This window comes from Harpegnathos saltator, unplaced genomic scaffold (assembly GCF_003227715.2).
Source record: "Harpegnathos saltator strain DR-91 unplaced genomic scaffold, Hsal_v8.6 scaffold38, whole genome shotgun sequence".
In the NCBI taxonomy this organism is placed as follows: Eukaryota; Metazoa; Arthropoda; class Insecta; order Hymenoptera; family Formicidae; genus Harpegnathos; species Harpegnathos saltator.
The window spans coordinates 2,682,378-2,706,113 of NW_020230183.1; the positions used below are offsets into that span (position 1 = coordinate 2,682,378).

General features: G+C 46.3%; 1 protein-coding gene across 2 annotated transcripts in view; it reads left to right on the forward strand.

Annotated features, from left to right (window-relative positions):
• The window catches only part of LOC105181179 (protein fem-1 homolog CG6966), a 47,412-nt gene that overhangs the window by 78 nt on the left and 23,598 nt on the right, over positions 1–23,736 (forward strand). The window contains exon 1 of one of the 2 annotated variants that reach the window (XM_011137788.3): positions 1–568. This exon is cut by the window's left edge and continues 78 nt beyond it. In XM_011137788.3, the coding sequence (XP_011136090.1) occupies positions 509–568 (60 nt within the window). In that variant the 5' untranslated portion in view covers positions 1–508. Of the gene's footprint in view, positions 569–20,142; positions 20,539–23,736 lie in introns of those variants that run through there. The other variant, XM_011137806.3, reaches the window with a different exon arrangement.

Here is a 23,736-nt window from a genome sequence, read left to right on the forward strand (position 1 = left end):
CTGACGAACCGTCGAGCGGAGTGAGTTGTAGTATACGACTTGTACGAGTTATAATATCTGACGAGCGAGCGAGCTACGGACGGAAACAGCCGAGCGCGACCGCCCATCTCTCTCGGTCCCTTTCACTGTAGGCCGACGAGATTCTCTTTCTCTCTCTCTTTCGCGCGTCCGAGTGTACACAGCCAGCCGCGATCGCGTCCCGTCCTCTCGTCTCTCTCTCTCTCTCTCTCTCTCTCTCGGCCTGCACCACTGCAAAACCGAGCGCTTTCGGCAACGTCTCTCTCGCCTCGCTGTCGAGGGAGCTGGGATCACCGCCGATCCTAAACGGACCTCTGTCTCTCTCTCTCTCTCTCTTTCTTTCTCTCTCTTTCTCTCTCTCGTACGAAGCGCGAAAGATCGAGGGAATACGTGTCACGGAGAGCAACGCGAGGCAAATCAAGCAGTCAGCCAGCCAGCCAGCCAAGCCTGCATCGCCGTCGCATCGTGACGTAGGAAGGAGTATGTGAAAATGGATTTTAAGAGCGTGGTGTACAACGCGGCAAGGGATGGCAAGCTCAAACGTCTCAAGGTGAGCGGTGCTTCGTGTCGCTTTCGATACACGCTCGTCTCGCCACGTCTCGTCGTTGGCAACATCGGCCGCACGCCGCCGACATCTCGCTCGTGCATGCAGCGGTTTGTCGGCCCGTCTCGTCGCGCCGCGCCGCGCCGCACCGCGCAATCGCCCTGTGCGAACGAAACCGGTACGCGATCTCGCGAGCAGCCGTAAAATTCGACGCTGGACGAACTCTCTCGCATGCTTGTTTCTTCTTGCGCCCAGCTCGGCTTCTGCCCTCTCTGTCTTTGTCTCTCTCTTTCTCTCTCTCTCCCCCCCCCTCTGCCCCCTTTCCTCTCTCGCAACCCCGGACACGGAACGGTCGCGTCGTGTGTATGCGTGCGTGTGCGTGTGTGTGTGTGTGTGTGTGTGTGTGTGTGTGGGGCCGTCGAATTCCTGTTGTGCCGGCTTTCGTCGATCGATTCGCCGTACGGCATTAATGAGCCCTGGCGGGATCGTCCGGAGGACTCGCGCGGAAAGTTTCGCACTCGTCCGACATCCGAGCGCGATATCGACTCGAAGCGCGACGCGACCACTACTTTGTAGCTACGTAGTAGCCGCTGCGCGTCGTTGTTGCGAGGGCTCCCCGGACGTCGCTTTGTTCGTCCATGGAGGTCGTGCGAAGTGTTGACGTTTTCGTGACGCGCTACGTCGCGCACTCGCGCACGGCCCTCGAAGTTTCACGCAGAGAGACGCGGATGATTCACGCGCTGGATTCTGTGTGTATATCGGGAGCCAGGGGTGGGTTTGTTTCGTACTAAGCTCCTCGTCTCGCTTGGCCGCGCCTGGAGTGGCTCACCTCGTTCAAAAATTAATTCGACCCCGTCCGCCCCCCCCTCTCTCTCTCTCTCTCTCTGTCTCTGTCTCTCTCTTTGTCTCTGTCTCTGTCTCTCTCTCTCTGTCTGTCTCCTTCTCGTCAGCTCTTTTTGACTTCAACCTTCTGCCTCGAGCCGGGAAAAGATCAAGGAACAGGAAGCAGAGAACACATTGTAGAATGCCTGCTTCGTCGTATTGTATCTTCCAATCGGTCGCCGCGTAGCGCATTCGATGCGTCATCGGCGTTTTCACTTTACCGTCATGCGCTCGACGACGGAGTTTTCTTCAGTCCGATGTACACTTAACATGGGAAACATTGACAAACGCGTGACATTGGCAGTTCGAATTCCAAGACTCAACGAATAAAGCAGGGAGGAACACACAACGGGGAGGTGCAAATCGATTGTTTACACTGTAACAATCCGAGGACAAGGTCAGTGACACCAGGAGTAAGCCTGCCTACCGTCAGGCAGCTGACGGCGAAAAGTAACTCGAGCAGGCTAGAGCGATTCAGTAGGGGATGCGCCTTTACAACTCTTTTCTTCCCGCCGTGCTTCCGAACGTCGGAAAAGAAATTTCCGACAATAAAGACGCGATAAGCGGATTACGAAAAGTTCGCCTGATGATGAAATATCAATGTAGAGGAAAGTCTCGATGAAGAATTTCTGAAACTTCCGAATGTGACGGAACTTTTTAACGTAGAATCCACGCTTCGAGCGGACATGACTTTGTTACCCGAGTCGCAGTTTGTTCTCGCGGTTGTGTCGCGGAGGATAGCGATGCGCAAATTTGCGTGCAAACACACAGACGGCCGCGATCGTTGTAAGGTAAATATCCCGGAGTAACCGGACGTTCAAACGTAGGTCGTCACAAAAATACAATATACAGTACTAAGAGTAGTTTTGATAGAAATATTTGCATTTACTCGAAAACTTAAGATCCCTTAAATAGAGAAAAATGATTTAAACCCCACACTGTAAGAAATGATGTGTTAAATTCAACATATTTCATATGTCTCCATTCTCATTTATGTGTTAAATTAACATACAGCAGATATGTTAAAAAGTAACACGCATAATAAGTAAAAAATTTAACATTCGAAATGCCGTCAAGAAGATCGCACAGTTTGTGTTAAATTGACATACAATGAATGTTATTACCTCAGCATTTGGGAAAAGTAATGATCTGATGATTTGATGAAATGAAAATGTCGGACTGACATAATCCATGCGTTAAAAATCCAACCTTTGTATAATGTAACACATGGACAACTGTTATGAGAATGAGGAAATTAACACATTTTAGCTGTTGACTTTAACGTGACATATAATATGTCAGAGCAAGAATTCATGCATTTACATATAAATTGTGTTTATTTTAACATTTGAAAATGTTATTTTAACACTTGAAAATGGTTAATCTTAATTTAACACAAGAAAGTCTAAGTGACACAACATGTGCTGTGTTAAATTAACACACGACTGTGTAGAAAATTTGACACGAAACTTTCTACACGCAAGAAATTTTTGACAAAAGTACGTTTTACAAAAGAAACGTTTTTAACTGCGCAATGTACATATCTATTATTAAGGAAATATTTACACAAGTAACGAAGTGCATTGATATGTAGCAGTGACCGGACAGTTGAAACAGTTGTTACGGCCCAGTGTTCGGGTATAATTTGTCCCAGTGCTTTAGAACCGCAATTAGAAAATTAGTAACGTGTGCTAACGGGAAATAATATTAATGTAGATGTTATCTCTCGATGAGTTTATTAACGACGGAGCGTTATTTTGCCAAACCACACACAGGTGCATACTTGATTAATTTTTATTTTAATACAAAAGTATCACAAGGGTTGGGTATATTTTTTTTCCAGCTAATCGTCAAATATCGGAGCTTTCCTTACAATAATTTTATTACTTTCGCACATTATTGTTAAAATAAAGAGTAAATATTTGTTTTTCAAAGTGGTCGGCTACTGGGACGTTTACCTTACTGCGCGTCTCGGCTCTACGTATCTTGTTGGCGCGCGAATTTAGGCTAAGTATTTGCAGCCCCCGGTGGTGTCACAGACGCGCGTGTGAAACAGCCTGAGAGACACAAACACAAACGCGCGGCTACAAAGGCGGCGGGTTGTCTCTCGCGCGAGATTCGTATTTCAAAATTTTGTTGCGCATTCGTTAACTCGTCGCTGAGGAAGAAAATGCTCGGAAATAACTCGCGAGTTTTCCGATATCCGCTCTCGACGAAACGAGAATCCGTCTAAATTTGACGTGCGATAAGAATCCCTCACGGGAACATCGGCCCTCCGTTCGTTAACTCGCCACCGGAATTCGCGCCGCAGTTTCCTCGGGCTACCTGAAACCGGGAGCGAGGTGTTTTTTTATGCATGCGCATTCTTGGCCTTTTACCGTGCAAACATCGCGACGTGAAATATCGTCGGGGGATTACGACCGGGCGAGCTGAAATTTCGTCGAGCGAGAGATCTCTTCCTCCTTACGAACGACTCGTGCACTTTTCTGAAAGGCCGCGTCGCGCGATACGCTCTCTCGCGCTTTTTCGACTTCGCCTTTGTTATGCAAACGTTATAGACGCCGCTGCTTCACGGCGCAGTAGCGTCGCGCTCGCGCGAAATTAACTCGTCGTTGAGACTTTCCGAGAGAGGCCGACGAATTCGTTCCGCCCGCGCGTTCCTCCGGACGCGCGCTCGCTCTCTTGATAAAATCCCCGAGACCTTGGACGATCGCGCGGGGCTTTCGCTTTCGTGCTTTCTTCATCGGCGATTTTTCCGATGTGATCGGCCGTACCTGGAGAATGCTTGCAGGGAGCGAGCGAGCGAGCGAGCGAGAGGGAGGGGAGGGAGATATTTCTTCTCTCAGCGAGCAAAGTGCTGCCGCGAATAATACCGTCGGCGAAAGTTTTTTCTCTCTCTCTCTCTCTCTCACTCTCTCTCGACCTTAGAACCGACTCTCCTACTGTCGGCGTTGCGCGCTCGCCTTGGCTTGACGGGCTGAAAAAATGGCGCTTTGACGACTGTATCCCCGGTTTGCGCGCGATTTCAAAAGCGTTTGGCACGACTTAACCTTGCGGCAATCTGCGACGAGCTTGTAATACGCGGCGCGGCCGCGACTCCGTTTATCGCGGAATGGGCAGATTTGCGCGTGTTTGTTGGCACAACAGAGGCTCTCGTCGGGGATCTGCGAATCCGGGTGAGCTTGTGGATCCGAAAGCGTCTCTCGCCTTTTCGAACGTCGTCGTTTGCGCCGCACCGCGGCGGGCATCGTCGCGGTGATTCGGGATCGCGAGTCGATTAGCGCGCCCCCCCCCTCCTTTTCTTTTGCTTTCCTCTCCGCTGCTTCCCCCGAAATAGCAATTTCCAGCATTGAGCCCGCTCTCGTCGGTGTAATTATGTAACTCCATTAGAGTCATAAATATTCAACGTCGTCAAATTACGTCGGTTCAATTATTACATGCAGTCCCAATTAGGTATTCGACATTAAATTACGCTTCTATTAATCCGCACTGTACGCTACTTCTCGCGTATCGCGCGCGCGTGCTTTCACGCACTAGGAAAAAAAATTTGGTACCTCTAACAAAACTGTTTGGTTTAGGCATTTTTTAATAGCAACCAAGTATCTTGTTTTATATAACGAAATATTTAGTTGTCTCAACTAAATATATATTTTTCTGCTTTGTTCTCTGGACCAAATGATTTTGTTCTTAGACTTCATACATAAAAATTAAGCATTTTAGTTATTTTATCCATAAAAATTACACAATAACGGAATATTATTTTACATAAAGTAAAATAATGCCCAATGGATACTATTTTGTCTTTCTGTGCACTAAAATTTAGATTTTATATATTAAGAAAAAATTATAGTATTTTTTAACAAAATTCATACAGTTGAGGCTTTTTGGTTGATATAACAAACGTTATATATACGAATACAAGCCGTAACCAAACAAGATATTTGTTTACAGGAACTAAACAGTTTTGTTGAGAATATTTTAACCAAATTATTTTGTTGTCACGAGAAAATTTTGCTTCACGCAGCAATACATTTTTCCTAGTGTACGCACGTGTGTACGCGCGTCGCGTGCATCATCGGGGATCGATGACAAATTATCGACTGAAAATTACGGAGAAGCCTGGGAATCGATTCGACTTTGATAGAGAATCTGGCGATGAAGTAAGTCGCCGATCGGCGGAGGTCAGACGCGGCGGGAGGAAGACTCCGCCCGAGAGAAGAAACAAAGCGAGAGAGAGAGAGAGAGAGACGCACGTACGAAGATGCGCGCAGGGAGACCTTTCTTCCCTCTCGAGCGGCGTTTATCTCGAGTAGGAAATAGCCGCAGCAAACAGCGGTTATATTTAGTAGCGGGACATCCATAGACGCGCTCACGGTTGAACCTGCCTGGTCTCGCGACCCTCCGCTTCTCTCTCTCTCTCTCTCTCTCTCTCTCCTTTCCTCTATTTCTCTCCGTCTCCCTGCCCCCTCTCTCGCCGCATGCACACGTGTCACGTGCACGAGGCGCGGGACTGTGTCGGACACGTAGAAGAAGCCAAGTTGAAGACCGTCGCGCGTCTTCCGTCCCGCTGCCGCGCCGGTGAGGTCGTTTCATTAGCGCCAAGTAATTGGAATGCGCTCCCCGAGAACGATTTAGTACGACACAGCGCGGCTCGTCTCTTCCAGCGCGTCTCTCCAATCGCTTTCGCTTCCGCATATTGACCAATAAAAAGGCCCGGCTCAAGTGAATCCGCGCGGACACGAGACGCGTTCTATCCGCGCTTCAACGGCGCCGCTGATCGATCGGACTCGACTCGTATACGCGCATCGTGTTCGCGCGTTATGAATCGCGGAGGGGACCGCGATAGCCATTGCGCAAGCAATAGCCGATCCCTCTCGCGATAAGAGCGCGATAGGAGCGCGCGATAAACGCAGGAGATGGATCGATTTAACGAGGCGTGACTCTCCTCTCATTCTCCTACGTGGCTTCCCCGCGCGCGCGTCACGATTGACGGCGCGCAAACCTGCGTTTATTCATCCACGATGGAAAGCCGGCGAAATAAATGTGTTTTTTTTTCGTCATCTGCTCTTCGCGCATTAGCATAAAGTTATCGCGCGCATAAGCGTGACGTGCCTTCGACTCCGCGGCGAACTGACTTCGTCGAGCGGCGCGCGAAGATAGGAATGCCGATTTTAAATCGATTTAATCGAAGATCGATCAATCGGAGCCTAAAAGATCGATTTCAAATCGATTTTCTGCAGCTGAACCGATTCAACGGTCGTTCTGTAAATTCGAAAAATCGCCAACACGACTTTTTCAGTTTCTACTACACTAGGAGAAAAAAATTTAGTGTCTCTAACAAAACTGTTTAGTCGAGGCATTTTTTAATAGCAACCAAATATCTTGTCTTATGTAACAAAATATTTAGTTGTCTCAACTAAATATATTTTTCTGCTTTGTTCTCTGGACCAAATGATTTTGCCCTTAGACTTCATACATAAAAATTAATAAACATTTTAGTTATTTTATCCATAAAAATTACACAGTAACGAAATATTATTTTACATAAACTAAAATAATGCCCAATGGATACTATTTTGTCTTTCTGTGCACTAAAATTTAGATTTTATATATTAAAAAAGAAATTATAGTATTTTTAACAAAGTTCATATAGTTAAAGCTTTTTGGTTGCTATAACAAAAGTATTACGTTATACGAACAAACCGTAATCAAACAAGATATTTGTTTACAGGAACTAAACAGTTTTGTTGGGCATATTTTAACTAAATTATTTTGTTGTTGCAACAAAATTTTGGTTCACGCAACAATATATTTTTCCTAGTGTAATAATATAGGTTTTTTCTTTTTTTAATTCTTTTTAGTTGTAATATTTGGACTCACTTAACGGCTGCACGATGCACATTAAGTTGCGTTTCCGCCGATGTTCCGATGGGCGAAAATTTTCAACGGAACGGAACGCGCGAACCGATCACAGCCACTCCACATAATAGTATACATTGTGTACATATGTATATGCATATAATAGTAAACGTGATTTCTTATTTAATAACCCTCGTTTAAAAAGCCTTGATTGACGTTTGTCAAACTAATTAAATCCTTAGCACAAAAGATTTAAAGCTCTCTTTCTATCTTGTCGCGGCCACACACAGCACAACCAAAAGAGTACCATCTGTTTAATTTCTTTAATTCATATTAAACTTTATATGTATCATACGAGGTCTACTTTAGAGTGTAGAAATTTGACAGATGGTATACTTTTTAACGAGTGGTTCACTTTACTTGCATACCGATTCAAATCGATTTTCTGAAATCGATTCTTTACAAACCGATTTTTTTAAAGATCGATTTTTTTTCTTCGTGATTCGAATCGATCTGTTTGAAAAAAAAAATCGACATTTCTACACGAAGGTGTTTTCGCCGAGAGATGCCGTTCCGACGGAACGTTTGTCGTTTTATCGGGACGATCGTGTCTACGATCTGTCTGTTCTGCCCGATCGATCGATCCTCCTTCTCACTCTCGTCGTCGTCGTCGTCGTCGTTATCGCTGTTTCAACATCCCGCGGAAGACCGTGCCGCGAGCCGAGCGAATCTCGCCAAGGTCAGCGCCTCGCACTTCGACCTTAAACTTGACGATGTATGCCGTATGCTGCGCGCGTACGCCATCTGTTTTTTTCTTTTTACAACTTGATCGCCACGTGTTTACGTTCGAGGAATATTTGCGGCGATCATATGCATTTGATGAGAGCTGACTATTGCGACCGCAAATTGCTCCGCTGTTCGCTTTGTCAGACACTGCTCCTTATTCGGGGAACATCGAAGCGGGTTGATTTCCTCGCGTCGTATCTGCGTGTAATTACGTATTCCCCGACTCCACGTGACTCGCGCTGTTAATTACGTCAGTTTCGCCTAATCGGGGATTGATCTGTATTCAACGCGCATTCGCAAACGGAGGAGTAACACGAAGAAGCTTCTTTCCTCAAGCTGACGTCAAGCTTTGTTTTCAACTAGTCCCTAATGTGCCTTATGCGCACAGCGCGCGAGCGCACGTATTTCTCCGCTCGTAGTGCATTCTCGAGCCGCGCTTAATCTAATCGTTTTATCAGTGTTGAAAAAACGTTCGCTGCGCCGGAAAATTGACGACGAAGTCGGCCCGGTATCGTCGTCGTCGTCGTCGCTCGACACTCGACGCACGTAGTTTAGCGACGCGATGGCAACGCCGAGACAGACAGAAAAAGAGGCTATTAATGTCCTCATTATTAATCCTAGGCTATTAATCAGTTAATTGGCGGAATGTCGCTCCGTTCGCGCGATATTCATGGAGAATTTGCGCGCGCGACCACTTCCGTCATAAATCGCCGATCGATCGGCGAACCGCGGCGCGGCGACCGTCGTCCCCGCGGGGTCTAATTCGGGAACCGAACTCGGCTTCGCGGGTGACAATATATTTACCCATCCGCGAGTTTATTTCACCGCTGTCGCTTTCAGCACAGTCGAACGAGAGGGGAAGAGAGAGAGAGGGAGAAAGAGACTTCGTACGCGATAACGCACACACGCGCGGTAACAGCAGGTCGTACTCGATTTACCGAGCGGATCGATCGGCCGGGAGGCCGAACATTTGCGCGCTTTAGACCAGCGCAATAATGCGAGCCAGACGGATGAGTGAACTTTGGGACTAGTGACGAGCGATCTCGATCGAATCTCGAGAAAATCGACCTTTCTCCTCCGAGAATCGGCTGTTTTAAGTCGATCATATTTTTTCGCTCGATTTTTCTACAAACCGGTTCTTTTCGATAGGAAATCAGTGTCGGCTCGTTGATGTACTTGTCCATCAGATATTAGCGACGATAAAAGGAATTTTTTTTCTTCTTTTTTCTCTCTCTCTCTCTTTTATCTTTTTCCTTTTTTCTTTTTTATTTTTTTTCTCTTTTTATCGTATAAGAATCTTCGTACTCGTTGTATTATTGTCTCAATTACTGTACACCGAAGGGGTCGGACCCGTATATTATTAATAAATAAAAATAAATAAATACCGTTCCGTTTAATGAAGAATTCAGCCGGGGTCCAACGTTCGGAAGAATCGAGCAGGAAGGAATCAATGAAAGAAATGGATTTTCAGAGGAAAAGACCGAAAAGATTTCCTGACGATCGAGAAACTAGTCGCTCGTCAGCACTGGGGCCGACACGACCGGCGTTACCGGTGCAAGGATGCGGCGAACGAGAGGACCAGCTCTGCTTCCTCACGATCGCCGAGAACGCGATTTCGTAAGAAAAAACGCGGTAACCGACGGCGAGCTTCTCGACGTTACCACGCTCGAAAATACTCGCGAGCTATCGAGCACGAGTGTTTGCTCGTGGACAAGAGAGACAATGTCTTTCTTATCGCGCGACATCGCCAGAGTTATCGTGCTGTGCACGCGAGCAAAGGTACCCCCCAATTATACACACGTATCTGCCTCTCGACGACGGCAATGTAATTCGGCTGCGCCTTCGGCCGTCCACTTCGGCCCGATAACAGCTGGCTTCTCGGAAAATTCGCGACTCGCCGCGTCGACACGTCGACCGCGCGCACTCGTGTACGCACTCGCTAATTGGCGCGACACAATGGGGCTCTTCCTCTTCCTCGCAATTACACGCCTGCGTATTCTCTCGCACGCTCCGGTCGAACGTTGCTGTGCCGGCGCGAGGAGCGTAATATTTATTAACAATTGCACGGCCCCGAGAGGCAATAAACGGCATTCAGGATCGATCCTATCGAACTCTATTTATAAGTCCACACACACACACGCACACACACACAGGCGCGCGCGCGCACACGACGAGCGAGCGCGAGCGCCGCTGTGGATGCGAATGGTTAAAATAGCCGTACAGGTGTAACCTGGAGTGAACCAGTCAATCGGGAAAATAACGATCGTCGAGAGAGAGAGAGAGAGAGGGGGGGGGGAGAGAGGACCCCTGACCTTTCGGCGCGCGGGATTATTGATGGAGGTGCGCGCGTGTTATCGTCGCACTCGCGAGATTACGGCCGACGTGACCTGTCGGGCCGCGGACGATCGATTCTCTTGTTTCGCATTGAGCCGAACAGAGAGAGAGAGAGATCGGCTTGCATAATTCATCCCGGACACAATAACGTCGTTCAACGCTCCCTACTTTTGGCCTCTCTCTCTCTCTCTCTCTCTCTCGTTGTGTCGCGTCGCGCCATGCGCCTCTTCGTCGAAGAATACACACTGGTCGTGCCGTGGCGTGCCGTTATTCAATCATTCGATCAGCAAGGCAGGAAGGAGCGCGTTGACGCGATTCAGGCATCTCGCGACTAGCGCACTTGGCGCGATTAAAAGCGATCGACAGCGTCGAAACCGGTCACCGGACAGCTCGCGCTCATCCGATCGAGCCGCGCCATAGGTTGGATGACGGTCTCCTATTACGCAACGTATGATGCAGTTGAGCATATGTAATGCACATGTACGTGTAATGCATGTATGCGCGCGCGCGTGTAAGTTTAGCGTAGTTTCGTGTAGACATACGGAGATGCGCGCGGGCGCGCAATTGCGTAACGCACCAACAGCTCTCCAAGCGGGCTCCAAGGTTGGCGGCACCAATTTGCAACTTGACTCCGCTTCTGATTCCAGCGATCTCTCTCTCTCTCTCTCGATCTCTCGATCTCGATCTCGATCGCGGGCCTCCGCGTGATATCTTGAAGATCGTGACAACGCGTGAGTAGCTCTCGACCTTACGAATGAAGAAATGAATAAAGGAGAGGATGATGAAGCGTGTCGTTCGCGCGGCGGAAGTCGCGCGCATGCAACGATCGGACGAGGGACTTTTGCAGACGTCGTCGGTTTTCCTCTTCACATCGTGCGTGCTGCTTCGGGCGACGTCCTCGCCGACGCTGCGCGCGACAATGTCGCGCTTTCCTTATCGTTGCCCCGTGATACACGTCGTATCTAATCTCGCGCTTACATGACGACTGTAACGTCCATCCGGCGACCGAGCCGGAATGATATTGTAATTTGTCAATATACCATTGAACGATAGCGGAATACGAGTGTCGTGCGAGTAAATTGCATTAATCGGGAGGGGGAGAGGGGGGGGGAGATAAATATTAAACATGTTCATGTATCGTTGCGAGGAAAAAAACACGCGAGTCTTATCTCTGTTTCTCGGTATTTATATCGCTCTGCTTTTTCTGCGAATTAAAATAATATAATTTCTCCCTCCCTCTGGTCTGATTTACGAGATAACGCGTATCCTCCATACATGACGCATTTTACATCCACATGTTTTAGCCATGACGGAAATCTCAGTGTCGACTCCCCGCGGAGATGGAAGTCGCAGATGAAGGGAAAAATAAGACGAGAATACGATAAACTCGCCGCCGTCGACGCCACCTCGCGATCTCTCACGCGAGGCGAAGCCAAGCCGAGACGGCCGCCTTTGCTCCCGTTTCGTGATTAGTAGAACGTTTCGCGCCTTGAATCACATCGAGAAAATACGCTTGACGTAATTAGACGAAGCGGGAGACGAAAACTGGAAAGATAGAGAGAGAGAGAGAGAGAAGGAGAGGGAGAACAATTCTGACTTCCGGAACACTCTGGAATTAACAAGACGTTCTCTCGACGTCTTCGCGAGCGAGAAGCGGAAAATTCTCGAGTTCGGACAGAGACAAAAAAGAAAGAGGGCTGAGAGAGGGGGGGCAAACAGAGAGCACGGAGATCGTTTCTTTGTCGCCCCGATTGTTCTTGCGTGTAAGTACGAGGGCGGTCCGATAAGTACTTAGCCTCACCGCCCGATGGCGCCACTATCGCAAGAGAAATTTACTATCGTGTAGTACATTCTCGTAGACGGCTACTGTCGAAATTTCAGCCGAATCGGACTCGTAGTTGTGTTTTGACCGCGTGTGGAAGCGGGCGTGTCCGCGGATTTTAGAAAAATGGAAAAAGAGCAATATCGGTCGGTGATTCGATTCTTGTTTTTGGAAGGGAAATCGCGCAGCGAAATCAAAGAGCGCTTGCGGATGCTGTGTACGGGGTGACTCTTCTCCTTCGATGGCGACCGTGAAAAATTGGTTTAACGAGTTTCAACGTGGTCGCACGTCGGTTTTTGACGAGCCACGCCCAGGTGCCCCGAAAACGGCTACCACGGAGGATAACATGACAAAAGTCCACGATCTCGTATTGGCAGACCGCCGATTGGAGGTGCGCGAGATAGCTGAGACAGTAGGCATCTCAAAAGACCGCGTGGGTCATATCCTGCATGAAATTTTGGGCATGAGAAAGCTGTCGGCGCGATGGGTGCCGCGTTTGCTCACTCCGGACAACAAGCGCAACCGTGAGACCACTTCAGAGCAGTGTTTGACGCTGTTTAAGCGCAATCCGAAGGAATTTCTGCGTCGTTTCGTGACCGTCGACGAAACATGGATCCACTGGTACACACCAGAGACCAAGGAACAGTCGAAACAGTGGACTTCACCCGGCGAACGTACTCCGAAGAAGGCGAAGACTGTCCTATCGGCCGGAAAGGTTTCTGGGATTCACAAGGTGTGATCTACATCGACTACCTGGAGAAGGGCAAAACGGTCGCAGGGCTGTACTATGCCGAATTATTGGGCCGATTCGACGCCGAATTGCAGAAAAAACGGCCCCATTTGGCGAAGAAAAAAGTGCTCTTCCACCATGACAACGCACCGGCTCACACCTCCGCCCTCGCCACGGTCAAATTGGTCGAATTGGGCTACGAACTGCTGCCCCATCCACCGTATTCTCCAGATTTGACCCCGTGCGACTTCTTTTTGTTTCCAAACTTGAAAAAGTCACTCGCCGGGCAGAAGTTTGAGTCGAATGAGGAGGTCATCGCCGCCACGGAGGCCTACTTTGCAGACCTCGAGAAAACGTATTTTTCAGACGGGTTAAAGAAGTTGGAGCATCGCTGGGTCAAGTGTATCGAGCTAAAAGGAGACTATGTTGAGAAATAAATCGCCACTTTCAAAATTTTCGTTTTTCTTTTGTAGGCTAAGTACTTATCGGACCACCCTCGTATAGATAGCCTCGCCGTCGGGTTAAATCCCATGGTCGCGAGTTATGTAATCCTGAAGCTAGGGAAGGGGGAGAGGAACGCGGAGGAGGCGAGGCTGAGAGCTATGATGTTGGTGGGTCCTAAAGACACGGCGTGAAGATCGATAAGGACCGTACCTCCATTCTCATTGTGCTATCATCGAGTCGTCCTCGCCGGTGTGAACAAAGCGCGCACTGCTCCCGCGCTTCTCTGTCTCTCTCTCTCTCTCTCTCCCCCCTCCCTCCCTCCTTCCCTCCCTCCCAGTCGTTACAACGGTGTTGTAATCGACTCCACTCTGATCGTAGAGAAAAGTTCCGCTGGATACCTTGACATTGCCCGCAGCCGCCGCGCGCTTCTCGCTCTTTTTCCGCCCGCCGCGCTTTTCCGCGTTCATCGCGGAACCTTTTCCTCTCTCTCTCTCTCTCTCTCTCTCTCTCACCCGCGTCTTTCTCGCGCGTAAAGGTCGATTCACACTATACGGCACGGACCATCGCGTATCGGCACCGACACGACAGATTAATGCATATGTTCAGACTGTTCCGATAACTGTCTGTCAATTGACGTTGCAGTCGCAATGGATGGATCGTCCAGCGACGATAAATTGGCTCTTACAATCTTACTTTTAGACGAAGAGGAAGCCGAACTGAAAGAAAAAATAAAAAAGAAAAGAAATCGAAAATGGGTACATCCAATGTTAGAAAAGAGAAAACTTGAAGGAGAATATTGGACATTGTTCAAAGACTTACTAAAATATGACGACAAGTTTGATCAGTATTTTAGAATGCCTCAATGTAAATTTTATGATTTGTTAAAATTAATTGAACCTGTACTATAGAAACAAAATCGTCGTCCCGTGAGGCAATTTCACCGACAGAATATTAACATTTTCGCTTAATTTCTCCCGCTCGATCCTCTGCTGCGTTCGTTTTCTACCGCTTTCTTACTGATGATTCAGAGTGACATACCAACACCGACACACACACACACACACACACACACCGTCAAAATATTGTTTGCAAAAATGTTGGTCGGTGCGTCCCGTTGACGGAACGAGCAGATCGATGTCGATGTTAGTGTGAATAGTGTTTCATTAAAACGCGCGTTTTAAAGTTTTGTCGTGTCGGTGCCGGTACGCGACGGTCCGTGCCGTATAGTGTGAATCGACCTTAATCCAGCGCCGTCCGCGAGCCGTCGTTGCATCTCACCGGGGGCGATATCATTTCACGTCAGACATGAGATCGACGTCGCGTTTCCGCGTCAGCGGAGGTGGAATGTACCGCGATCGACGTCCTTCGGATCCGTCAGTGGACGCGCGCGCGGTGAAAAATCGCGATTGGGAAAACCCATTATCCCATACGCGGTAACAACGGCAACAAGTCGGACAAGTACGATGAGTCGTGCTCGAGCGCGGCTCGTTAATACGTTAGTCTTTTCTACGTGTGTCTATTCTCTCGAGTTTATCACGCTATTGCGGCACTTTTTCGTGTTTTTTCTCTCCTTCCCCTCGAATCAGGGTTCTTCCCGTAAAGTCATCGCCTGTTTCTCCGCCTCGAGAATCCGCCCGGGTGTGTCTCCTCCGAGTGATCGCGCGCGGCTGTCTTTGTCTCTCGACCAAATCCGCCGCGCGCGCGAGGCTTTTGCACTCGGCGCGCGTGCGCGCGCGCGCCAGACGCGTTCGGCAGAGATATCTGGATTGAATATTTATTTAACTTTCGACGACCCCGTCGAGAGCACGACTCTCTCTCGCTCTGTGTCTGCCTTTCTCTTCCTCTTTCTCTCGGGCGCTCTCACCCCGGGAGCTACCTTTCCACGGACGAATGTGAATCGGGAGGATCATCGTCCGCCGGTCGTGTGTTCTCGAAAAACAACGACCCCGTCCACGGAGTAGCTCTTTTTGAGGAGCGTACTTGCGTTCCTACAGGACGGCGAGGAGTCAACTAAGCGACGTCGCGCGCGGAAAATCGGACATGCCGGTATCAGGAGACAGGGGGAGAGAGACAGAGAGAAAGAGAGAGAGAGAGAGAGACTCAAGATTGACCGTCGACTCGAACCAAAATGCGTAACAACCGCGGGACTGGCCGAAAATAGAATTGGCAATATGAATTGGTGTTAATTAACCCTTTAACGCCTACTGGTAACTATAGTTACCAGTAACGCATTTAAGAATTCATAACTTAGTCAAAAAAGCAGATATTTTCGTTGTCTTTGCATCGCTATAAAGGTGAATTCTTCTTCTAAAAAATGGTATATGGATTGTATGTAGATTCGGTTTAGCCTGTTTTTAATCTCAGTTTTAATGATAACATGTTTGGTCAAATTCCAAGTAGGCATAATTAGCATTGTTACTGACATCTAGAAGTGCACTATAAATGAATAGATTGGTATCTGTTATAATTTTATACATTTCTCAGCTTTCTCAGATGCAAAATGTAAAATTAAAAGAATACAGAAATTCAAAATGGCGAATCCAATATGGTGGACACGAAAATCAAGAAATCAAGCTATTTTCGTGAAACCTGGTGACCTACAGTATTTTATGTGACAGAAAATGAATGGACGATTGACTATCTAAGTGGTGATCTATAAGATATTATTAAAACTAAAAAAAAATGTAACCGATCTGGCGTGTTTCTCGCTTCTGGGAGTAGTTTCTACTTGAAAAAGTAGATATAAAATTCTGATATTTTATTTTTTGGTTATCACTACTTACAGTCTCAGTTCAGAGAAACTCAAATTTTATTCTTAAAACACTTGTAAAAGAATCGGGCGTTAAAGGGTCACAGCAAAAATAAAAGAAATGGAGACGTAATAGGATGAAGCGTTGTTAAAACTTCCTCGTATTTCGCTTCACGCATATTCGCGCTGTTTAATTTTTGCATCGGCGGGGATTTTGTCATTCCGCCAGAGTTGAAGTTATATTTATCGCGAATCGATATCGTAACACGCTGATGTCGTCCGAAGCAAAGGGAAAATGTCGATTATCCTGAAATAGCCGGCCGGCCGCCCGCGCCTACAGGATATCGACATCTACGCATATAATCTTCGCAAACACGCTCTTTAAAAACGAACGAACGAACGAACGAACGAACGAACGAACGACGAGCGGACGTACGGAGGCGTCGTACTAAATTTAAACATCCTCGAGCGCGCCTCAGCCGCGCGTCGTGTCGCGCCGACTGTCGGACCAGCGGATTCTCTCGCGCCGTGTTCTAATATTACTCGTACACCGGTAGAATACGCGATGAGTCAGAGGCATAACCGGGGCATAATTCCGCGTGAAGCGAAACGATGGGAAAGACGAGACGGACGCGGAAACCCGGCGCGGCGGTCTCCGGGAGAGACTCTCGACGAGACGCGCGATGAGTCGTCGTACGCGACTGAGCTGAGAAGGAAGAGAGGAAAGAGAGAGAGAGCTCTCTGCGACGTTTCACGCGCGATCGTACCGCTTGGCACGCTCGTCTCGCGCGCGCGCGCGCGTATCCATCTGTTAATATTCGATTACCATCTGTCAATGACGCGCTCGCCCGTTATATATCGCGCGATGAACGCACGACAGCGCTGGAAAATTATCCGCGGAGTAGCCGGACAACCGGCGGCGAGTCGCGCATTCCGTCGTCGTTAATTCACGCGCGCGCGACAGAACGCAAGTTCGAGCTTGGAATTTTTCTTTCGTCGAGTCCGTTGCTCTCTCTCTCTCTCTCTCTCGCTCTCGCTCTCGCTCTCGCTCTCTCTCGCTCGCTCGCTCGCTCGCTCGCTCGGGTGTTTTTACTCGTGACAGGCGAAACGCTTCCGCGCTTGCACGGATGACGCCGCTCTTATTGTCTTCGCGGAGAGAAGCGTACAGCCTGCGAATTATCTGTCGACCGTGCTTCCGCCGATGTCTCTCGGCTACTGTTATTTTTGCGCGAGATTTCACGTAGCGCGCCGTTTGAGGCTGACGAAAAAAGAAAATGGAAAACCCGGCGAGACGGAGATCGCGTATACGTACACTTTTGTCCACGCGATATCTCCTCGTTTGAAGAATACGCATAATCAGATGGGAGAAACGCGCTTGGGGAAACATTTTTCACATTCGTCTCTCTCTCTCTCTCTCTCTCGCGCGCGCGCGCACGCGCACGCCAATAAATATTATCTCAAGTAAACAGCAGCTGCGCAGCTTTTTGTAGTGCCAACGACCTTGGAAGTCGGGCACTTTTTTCAATGAAGACTTCATCCTGAAGTCATGAAATTTGCAGCCTCTCTCTCTCTCTCTCTCTCTCTCTCTCTCTCTCTCTCTCTCTCTCTCTCTCCGTATGCCGAGCATTCGTTTACATTCCCATAGTGTTGCCCGAATAGTGGAAAACAGCCATCTCGAAACAGTCGGTTTGACTCGAAACGATCATTAGAAATAATATACGTCATGCATTTGCATCATGCGTCGACTTGTTTATCAACGAGCGTTATACGTCATTTTCGTTGCAAACATTAATAAGAAATCAAATTTTTTCTCCGCAAATTAACATATTCATTCGTCTATAAATACGAAGCAATCTGCAAGATTTACAAGCAGCATGACGAGAAAAATATATTTTTCTGCGGATAAAACGACATTACTCCAAATTACAATATCAAATGATAGAGATGGAAAATAGGAAGATTGAGATATTAATTTTAGCTGTTTAGTAGAAGTTTAGCTGTAAACATATTTACGTTACGTGACAACTGAAAAATATCTCCTACTTTTGGTTCTGTTGACAATACATTAGCCCTACAAATCTTACTACAATCTTATTGAACTTGAAGCTCTGATGGGGAATTTCGATATGTAATGTTATAAAGTTGTTGTCCCTTCTGTTATTTCGATGATACACACACACACACACACACACACATGTTGAGTCTTAAAGAAATATTTCCAAATTATTTCATATACAATATATCCCATTATTATCGTCAACACTTATTTCGTTATTATCGATATTCACTGGTGGTACCAACATTCGTTCAAAGAAACGTCTCGGTCGACAAACAGATTCATATTAATTAACACGATGCCGACGAGAGCTTGATTGAATATATCAAAAAAGTCGGCAAGATATTTTACTCACTCTACACAAAATAAATATGTAACATTCTCGGAAAAGTACACGACTCTAAAAATACATTACGTAGCACGCTCGAGAAATATACGACTCGACTATGTCTCGGAGGTCTGAAATGTTTAGTAATGTTTAGTAAATGTAAATGTTTAGTAAGTGTTAATGTGATTTTTCAGCCGTTCAGCGGGGCGGATGACGATAAGTAAATGATGGTAATATAAACCTTTTCGACTATTGTTTTGGTATTCTTTTGGCGTCTCGTAATTTCCATGAGCGAGTCATCGCGCACGGCGCGTATCGAAGCGTCAATAACCACTTTCGATGACTCACTTCAGGCATCTGATCGAGTCTTTGCCGCAGCAATGTTATCAAAAAACTGTTTATCAAGAAACTTTTTTTCGATCGAATTATCGAATCTATGCAAATGTCAGTGTCAGTCCGTTCACGGACGGAAATAGCCGGAAACAAAGATGCCGAATCAAGAAGTCGCGATGACGGATGCAGCTTGAAATATAGACAAGGATGTATCATTCCAGTTGTGTTCAATCATTTATTACGGGAATTGTGTGGTTTTAATAATGTCTGTCGAAGTTACCGAAAATAAGAAGATACTCGAGTCGCGATGTTTAGATCGGCTCTCTTAATTAGTCATTATTTAACAATTATTTATTTTAATAATTTGTGGATAGCTTCGTGAATATATTGAATCGAGTCAAGAATAGAACACACAATAGCTCGCATAGTATTGCATCTCAAGTTTCTTCATTAATTCTTGGTTTGTAAGGAAAAAAAACTCGAAAATATTTGCTCTGCATCGACCGGTGCTTTTTTCACGCAAAACCAAATTGATATGATTATATTATCCCCCAGACCTAACGAAATTAATCTTAAATTATAAAATGTATACAGCGGCATAATTGGCCTTAACATTTTGCGCAACTAGGTTATTAGGATATCGTAATTGCAAAAATCGTAATGCAACATTGATTTATTGATTATTGATAATTGAAGTAGAGGAAACGATTCGTCATAGTGCTAGTAACTTTATGTTAATGGTTACCAAGAAATTCATCTGATTAAAAGTATAGTAAGCTTGCATTGAATATCAAGGCTACTCTACATATGCGCTTAAATTTCAATAAAAGAAACTTATAAATGTAGCAATTATCGTAACTTGCCGTACTTTTTTTTTTTTTGAGGAAATTATACTGATTGATCGTAAGTATACCATAATTTACTTAATTCCTGTGAAATAGTATAATTAAAAATTCAGCTTCACGCGAAAAAAACACCAAACGATATAAAGAAGATATTCTAGTTTTCTTTTTCCCACAGAAACCTTAAATATCCCTTTTAAAAATTTGTACATAATATTTTTTGTAGCTTGTTTTGTGGATTGTTGCAACAAAATCCGCACTTCTCTGTGCGCAATTCGGTATTTCCCAATACCGAATTGATAATAAAAGAGTGTCATCCTATATAACGCAAACGCGCTGACGGTGAATTAATCGACAGGCGAAGTACAATAAAGCAGCGAAATAGCGTGCGATATTGTTGCGAAACGTTTCCTGCCAATTTCGCTCGTGATCGAACGTTCTCAGGTGCAAATTGCGTCGTCGGCGTGTTAGCGTCAGCGCTCGGGCAGGAAGTTTGTGCAAAACAGGGTCAGTCGTAAGAGTGGAATCGACGCGAGAACGTCGTAGCTCGGAGCGAGTGGGGTCCTTGTGATATTTTTCCAATTAATCAAAATTCCGATCCGCCTTTTCCTAAAACACTTTCGCAGGGATTTCTCTCCTCTTTAGTATCACGCGACGGGATATAAAGTGCGTCCGCGACACTCGCTCGCGTTTGTTTCACGAAAGCCTGCGCGTTCGAGGAATACTCGCAATTCTCGTGCGGCACGAACGCAAGTCCAGGACGAGCAGGATCGGCACTTTCCACTCGGGATTTGCGAGGATAATGACAGAGGTAAATTGGTGCTTTCCAGGCGAAATATCGACTGGGCTAGAAAGCTCAGTCTGATCTCTCTCCCCGCCCCGCCCCCCCCCTCCTCTTTCTCTTTTTTGCTCAGACTTTTGACGGAATCGAATTTTTTCATCAAGCAGATAATAGCCGTCGTCCGTGAGATCCTTCGCCAACGATCCGACGACATTCGTTAACCTCTGTCCTATTGGGTTGGCAACTAAGTGATTGCGGATTTTGTCGACAGATGGATTTTACACTTTCTTTTGTTTCGTTAACGTGTTCAAAGTACCTAACCTATATTTTTTTTCTTATTGTTTGGACTTCTACCTTTCATTTAGTACAAAAATTATGTCGATTAGTTGTTTAGTTTTGTTTTTATCCCAATTTAAAAATGGAGGAGCAAGACGTGCACTTCAGACGTATTTTATTGTATTATTTCCGAAAAGGCAAGAACGCATCGCAAGCACACAAGAAGTTATGTGCCGTATATGGGAATGAAGCCTTGAAAGAAAGGCAGTGTCAAAATTGGTTTGCCAGATTTCGTTCTGGTGATTTTTCATTGAAAAATGCTCAACGATCTGGCCGTCCAGTTGAAGTCGATGAGACCCGTATCAAGGCCATTATCGATTCAGATCGTCATAGCACAACACGTGATATTGCAGAGAAGCTCAATGTATCGCATACGTGCATTGGAAAAAATTTAAAAAAGCAAATTTAAAATTTTGAATTTTCATTCTTATTTAAAATCCGCAATCACTTAGTTGCCAACCCAATAGAAAGTGATCAGTTTGCCGCTGAAGACGAGACATTGAAAGTCGAAGCGAGCTCTTTGACCGCGAGGCTAAATAAAACCCATTCTACATTACAGTTGCAAGTCACACGGAAACAGGCAAATTGATCATTCATGTTCGACTGTTCTCCTCGCGATCAAAGGATAATCAATTGCGGTTGGTCAATCTGTTTGCGATTGATGTAGAATGGACTTGATATATATCCAAATAGTGTATATTCATGATGATACCTTTCCTCATTCGCCATATTTGTAGATACTTTATACCATAATTTTGCGCACTTCGTTGTCCAGACCGACACGAGCGAGTTTTCAGACCATCGGCCGGACCTGAAGTCCGCTCGGACTTCGATCGGATGTCGCTGGTCATCGATTGGGCGCCATGTGTCGCGATATACAGGGTGTTTGGTAACTCACGTAGCCGCAGCCAACGGAGAGGCGTAGAACTGATCAGAACAAGCATAAAAGTCCTGTACCATTTTACGGTATCCGCCACAATTATCGAGTTATTAATTGCAGAAATCTGAACTCGTGCGCGAGTGAGCGCACGACGTGATGGATGATTGGATGGAGTAACATCGCAGCCACTCGAGCAAGATCGCGATCCAGTCGCGACCTGGCAACTGTTGTCCGCGCGCGGCGAAGGGAAGGACAATCCGTCCCTTATTCGGCTATGCGCCGGTTCGGATTCCGCCGTTCCTACCTCTCGCTGCACGCCGGTAACAGTTGCTGGATAAGCTGGGTCGCGCTGGAACTAGGGTTGCCAAGTCCAAAAGTTAAAATTACCGGACATGTCTTCTTCGGTAATAAACCCAAACCGGGCAGAAATAATAATCATAACGTTACATTAAATACAAAATATGACAAGAATTTATTTACAATATTAATTTCCAAACAATTTCACAAACAAGATTTGATTGAATGAAACAATAAACTATTACTTTTTTAATATATATGGAACGATGGATCGGCAGATATCATCTAATAGATGGCGCTCGCGATCGTTCGTAGCCGCTTGAGACGGAGAAACGTTGTTAAAAAATCTGAACTCTCATTCCATTGATTGGATATAACTTAAAAACCGGACATACCATATGACGTCCGGTTTGACTTATTAACCGGACACTGGACAAGACTTCTGAAAACCGGGACAGTCCGGGTTGGCAAAACCGTTGGCAACCCTAGCTGGAACCAGAGTAGCTGTAAAGTCCGTGTCACACTACGGATTGAAGATCAAGGATTGCGGATTGAAGATTGAAATTTGACCAGTCGGAATAAAGCAAATCAAAACCGAAGTCCGTTGATTTGTCGAAATTTAATCTTCAATCCGCAATCCTTGATCTTCGATCCGTAGTTTGACACGGGCTTAAGGCCCCTCCAATCATTCATCTCGACGGGCGCTCATCAGGTTTCTAATGAATAAGTCGACGATTATCGCGAATACTGCAAAATGCTACGGGACTGTTGTGTTTGTTTTCGTCAGTTCTATGTCTCTCTCCATTGGCCATGGCTACACGAGGTTGCCAAACATCCTCGTTCTCGCGTCGCCCAGGAAATGGCGCTGATATCACGTGTATGTTGTGACAAAGTCATGATCTGTTAAGAAATGCCCGCGTACATAAATCGTAAATAAAAGGCGGACACATCGTCAGTTTTCCAGGTTCTTTTCGTGTCTCGCGGAAAATCTTGCGGACTCTCGCACTATAAAACGCGGTTTCTCCGCGTTTTATAGTGCGAGATCGTTATCACTGATTCATGGAATCGCGCTCATGCGTGAAACGATCTTCCGATCGTTTTATGCGCCGGCTTTATCCCTCGGCACTTGAGAAAGAGGAACTGTACAAAGTGCATGTGGAAAAATAAAGATACGCAGATAAATGAAGCGCAAACAGAGCTATCGTAAACTCAATAAAGGCTAATCTTGACGGAAGAAACAATTATACAAGCGTCATATCGTACGAGTTTAACAGATCGTGATAAACGTTTAGGTGTAATCTTTATCAATACTACTGTTTTTACTTATTAATATTAATATATTATAATTATAACTACGTTGGATAATAATAAAGTGAGCTACATTTTGAAATCGCAACAAACTGTGCGAAAGATAAAGGAGGAAACTGGGTTTCCCTCCCTCGCTCTTTTCGACGCACGTCACTCGATGAGTAATTTGAGCCAGACGACGCGTTTGATTTTGGAAGGATACTGTCGACTGACGAAAGAAACCGGATGTTTCACCAAGTCGGCCGTTTGCGGCCCCGTGAGTCATGAATACGCAACGCGTGTACACTTTACATTTAGGGCGATAATTCCAATTAAGACGGTGATTGGGCCAACAATTAGTGACTAGTGAACCGAATATGAACTTTGCGCCGCCTTCGTCGGCGTTTTATTTGCCTTGCAAGTTTACG